Below are 3,351 nucleotides of genomic sequence, written 5' to 3'. Positions count from 1 at the left end.
TGGATTTCTAACACCCAAAACATCTTTGCTCATTGCTCAGGCGCAGTAAACAAAAACCGATTCATTTGGAAATCCGAGAGCGCAAATGAAGAGGGACAGGCCATTCACCACCGGACTTAATACATTGCCGGCTCAAGAAAAGGCAAAGACTGAAAACCGAAGCGATTTTAAAAAATTTCTGAAGGCACTGTGCGCCCACCAGATGGCGCTTTAGTAACTACAAAAAAAAAAACAAATAATTGGGGCGTTCTGTTAGGTGTTCGGCCGAGTTCCTCTCCCTTGTTGCAACAAATGGAGGGGCCTACAGTTTTATGCTGACTCCGACCGGCAAATGGTTTTTATGAAGAGATTTTTCATACACTCGGAGGTTTGCCATTGCCTGCCAAGGAGCGACCGCTATTAGGAAAATCTTTTTCTTCATTTTGGTGTTTCACAAAGATTCGAACCTACGTTGACAAATAGTTAAGTGAATGCCACAGATTTTACAAGCACTTTGACGTCGCAGGGCTTTTGAGACAAAGCTGTACAGTAATCGCTAATTCTGTGCAAAAAAAAAATTTCTTATAACAATATTTTTTCGCTCTTAATAATTAATTTTCAAAGCAATAAAACTAACTAATGTGAATACAAAAAACTAAGAACTCTAGTTGGACATAATGAAGAATCTGTATGCTATGAACTGGCCTTTCACTTCGCTTCAGTTCACTTCGCGCAGTTAACACTGTAATAGCATTTTAATAATTTTATTTAACCTCCACAAAAGCTCAATTTTTACCTATCACAGCAAAAGTATTGCACTAATACACATCTATGCCACCAGATGGCGCGTGCACTGCGCACCGAAAGGTGGAGCTTTTTGCGTGTATTTGTATGTAGGTGGCGAGTCAAGAAGGCTCCAGCACGCATCAGGTACTCCAGCGAGAAAGCTTTTTCCCAGACGCCAGTCGCGACATGTTGTTATTGCTATTGCTGTTGCAGTAGCGACGTTTTGTTTATCAAATACAGTCAAATCTATGACTTGGCTTTTTTGCACAGTTTATATATTTACTCACAATGAAGTGAACGCTTATGGCGAGCTAAATGCCGTCCACGAAAAAACATAACAAACGATAAGCTTTTAGAAATACAATAGGCAGTTGTGTGAACTTGAGTGGAACAGTGAAAAAAGCAGAATAACAAAATTGAACATTAAAAACTAATGATACAATAACAAAGTAGTAGTGAATTATTGCATTTGAAAAATACTACACAAATGATTGAATACTTGAACGATGACTGCTTAAGCGAGATATTCCGATATCTAAACGTCAAAGAACAGCTGATGCTGACAGCTATCAATGAACGCTTTCGCAGTATAATCGTTGAACGCTTTTGGCGCCTTAAATTCAACAAATTCACCACCAAAGGCGATACGAGTTGTGATGAACTCAACTTAACGGAATTTCAAATATTCTACCACCTAATAGCGCCACACATAAGTGAACTAACCGTGCACAGTACAGCGAATGTGGCATTCACCAGCTACTTGGGACGCTACACCAAACGACCAGATCTCGCTTTTTACTTTCATTTCAAGTATCCATCTTTGCGCGTGCTGCGCTGTTACGACGAACAGTTTCATGCTGGCTATTTAGCGACTTTGATACGCAAGTGTCCACAATTGGAGGTGCTCAAGTTGGTCAGTTCATATGTGACGGGTGAACATTTGGCAGGCTTGCGACAACTGCGTGAACTCTATGTGACCAGCAGTAAATTGGAACCCAGATATTTTGCTGACATTTTCGACAATACGAAATTGACACGCGTGCATTTGACTGGCGAGGCAACAAATAGACAGGACATGAATGTTGTGCTTAAGACGATTTTGCCAAAAATAACGGAGTTACGTTACTACGATGAGGAGGAGCACTTGACAACAAAAGATTTCTTTGCGAGTTCAGCGCAATTATTTCGAAATTTAGAAATATTATATTGTAAATATCTCATGAACTTCGTCTACTCGCTACAAACGCTACGAGAGCTGCATTTCGAAAGTCATGTGCAGCTTGACGATTTATTTGTATTAGTCACCAACAACATACACTTGGAGCATCTCTATCTGGGGCTGAATTTGAGCGTGCTCTCAAAGTCGCGTGAATGGATTTGTGAACTATCCGATGTGGTGCGTGGGCAGCCCCAACGCAAGCGAGTATTCACCATACACTTGGACTTGGTGCAGAGGTCCGTGCAGCAACTGCAACAGGTGCTGGAGGTGAGGTTGATTTTTGAGATGTGTACAAAATAAAATTTCCCTAAACTAAATCCACTTTCAGGCTCACGATTCACGACATGGCTTTCTCAAACCCGCTATAAAGATACGAAAATTGCCCATCGATGCGTCCCAATTTCCGATTTTGATTAGTAAAACCGGCATTGAATTTGCGTTTAAATCGAATTGATTTACATTTAAGGCTGCAGAAGATGTTTGCTTTTAAAATAAATGGTTAAGAAAGTTTTTTTGAAAAAAGTGATGCGCAAAAACAAATGTTAATAATGTTTCTTTTAACCTTCAATCAACTTTAAAATGTAACTTTCTTTGACGTAGTTTTCTACATCACCTGTTATTTGTATAGATTTAAATGAATTAAACGATTTTTTGTGTTGAATTTCTTATTATTTTTATATATTTATTCGAGTTGTTTAGTTATTCAAATGAATGATCGATAAGTAGTTTATATCGGGAGTTTTTTTAGCTACATGAGAACTATCGATATCGATAACTGTGGTTTAACAGCAGAGAATGGTAAACTGTGTTGACTAGGCCGGGTCGATTTGTGGGGAGGCAAAAAAACCGCCCATTGCTCTGTGAAAATCATATTCTAGGGATCAAAATAAGAAACTTTGCCGAAGGAACCATACCTCTAAAACGAATTCTGATGTCCCCCAAATTGGGTCAAACTTTCTAGTTTCTTTTCTCATGTAAAGGCCAAAAATGGTGATATTTTGAAATGATTGTATGGGGAACCCCCCAGGGGAGTTCCAGGGGGTGTGCCACTGGCATGGGTGGATCGGCCCTCCAAAGTTAGTGGGGGTCGGTCATACATTTGGACTCGATTGGAGCACTCTAAATGGGTTAAAGTGGGATTTTTCGTTCGACCCAAACTGATTTTGCTACAAGACAACGCGATTCACTTCTAACGAGAGCATCGTAAACTGGCTCAATGGATGGATCAAGTCAAAAGAACTCAAATTTTTCGTCAGAGGAATCCGTGTGCTGCTTGAAAGATGGAGTAAAGTTGTAGCTTCCAATGGCACATACTTCATATAATATCACTTTTGTGTAAGTGGGTGAAAAAACAGAATTGATATAGG

At 39.7% G+C, this 3,351-nt stretch overlaps 1 protein-coding gene across 1 annotated transcript; it reads left to right on the top strand.

Moving 5' to 3' along the window:
* The first annotated feature begins 967 nt into the window (after window positions 1–967).
* LOC129249233 (uncharacterized) lies at window positions 968–2,665 on the top strand. Its single transcript, XM_054888923.1, has 2 exons — window positions 968–2,251; window positions 2,313–2,665. The coding sequence occupies exons 1-2, from the start codon at window positions 1,253–1,255 to the stop codon at window positions 2,436–2,438; spliced, it is 1,125 nt and encodes a 374-aa protein (XP_054744898.1). The 5' UTR covers window positions 968–1,252; the 3' UTR covers window positions 2,439–2,665.
* The last annotated feature ends 686 nt before the right edge of the window (window positions 2,666–3,351 follow it).

This window comes from Anastrepha obliqua, chromosome 5 (assembly GCF_027943255.1).
Source record: "Anastrepha obliqua isolate idAnaObli1 chromosome 5, idAnaObli1_1.0, whole genome shotgun sequence".
In the NCBI taxonomy this organism is placed as follows: Eukaryota; Metazoa; Arthropoda; class Insecta; order Diptera; family Tephritidae; genus Anastrepha; species Anastrepha obliqua.
Note: the sequence above shows the minus strand (reverse complement) of the source record. Positions and strands in the feature narration are given on the sequence as shown.

Excerpts from the sequence above, each read along its gene's own strand:
- LOC129249233 (XM_054888923.1), top strand. The coding sequence starts at position 1,253 with ATGATTGAATACTTGAACGATGACTGCTTAAGCGAGATATTCCGATAT. Across the intron at positions 2,252-2,312 it reads AACTGCAACAGGTGCTGGAG|GCTCACGATTCACGACATGG; the intron begins GTGAGGTTGATT and ends ATCCACTTTCAG.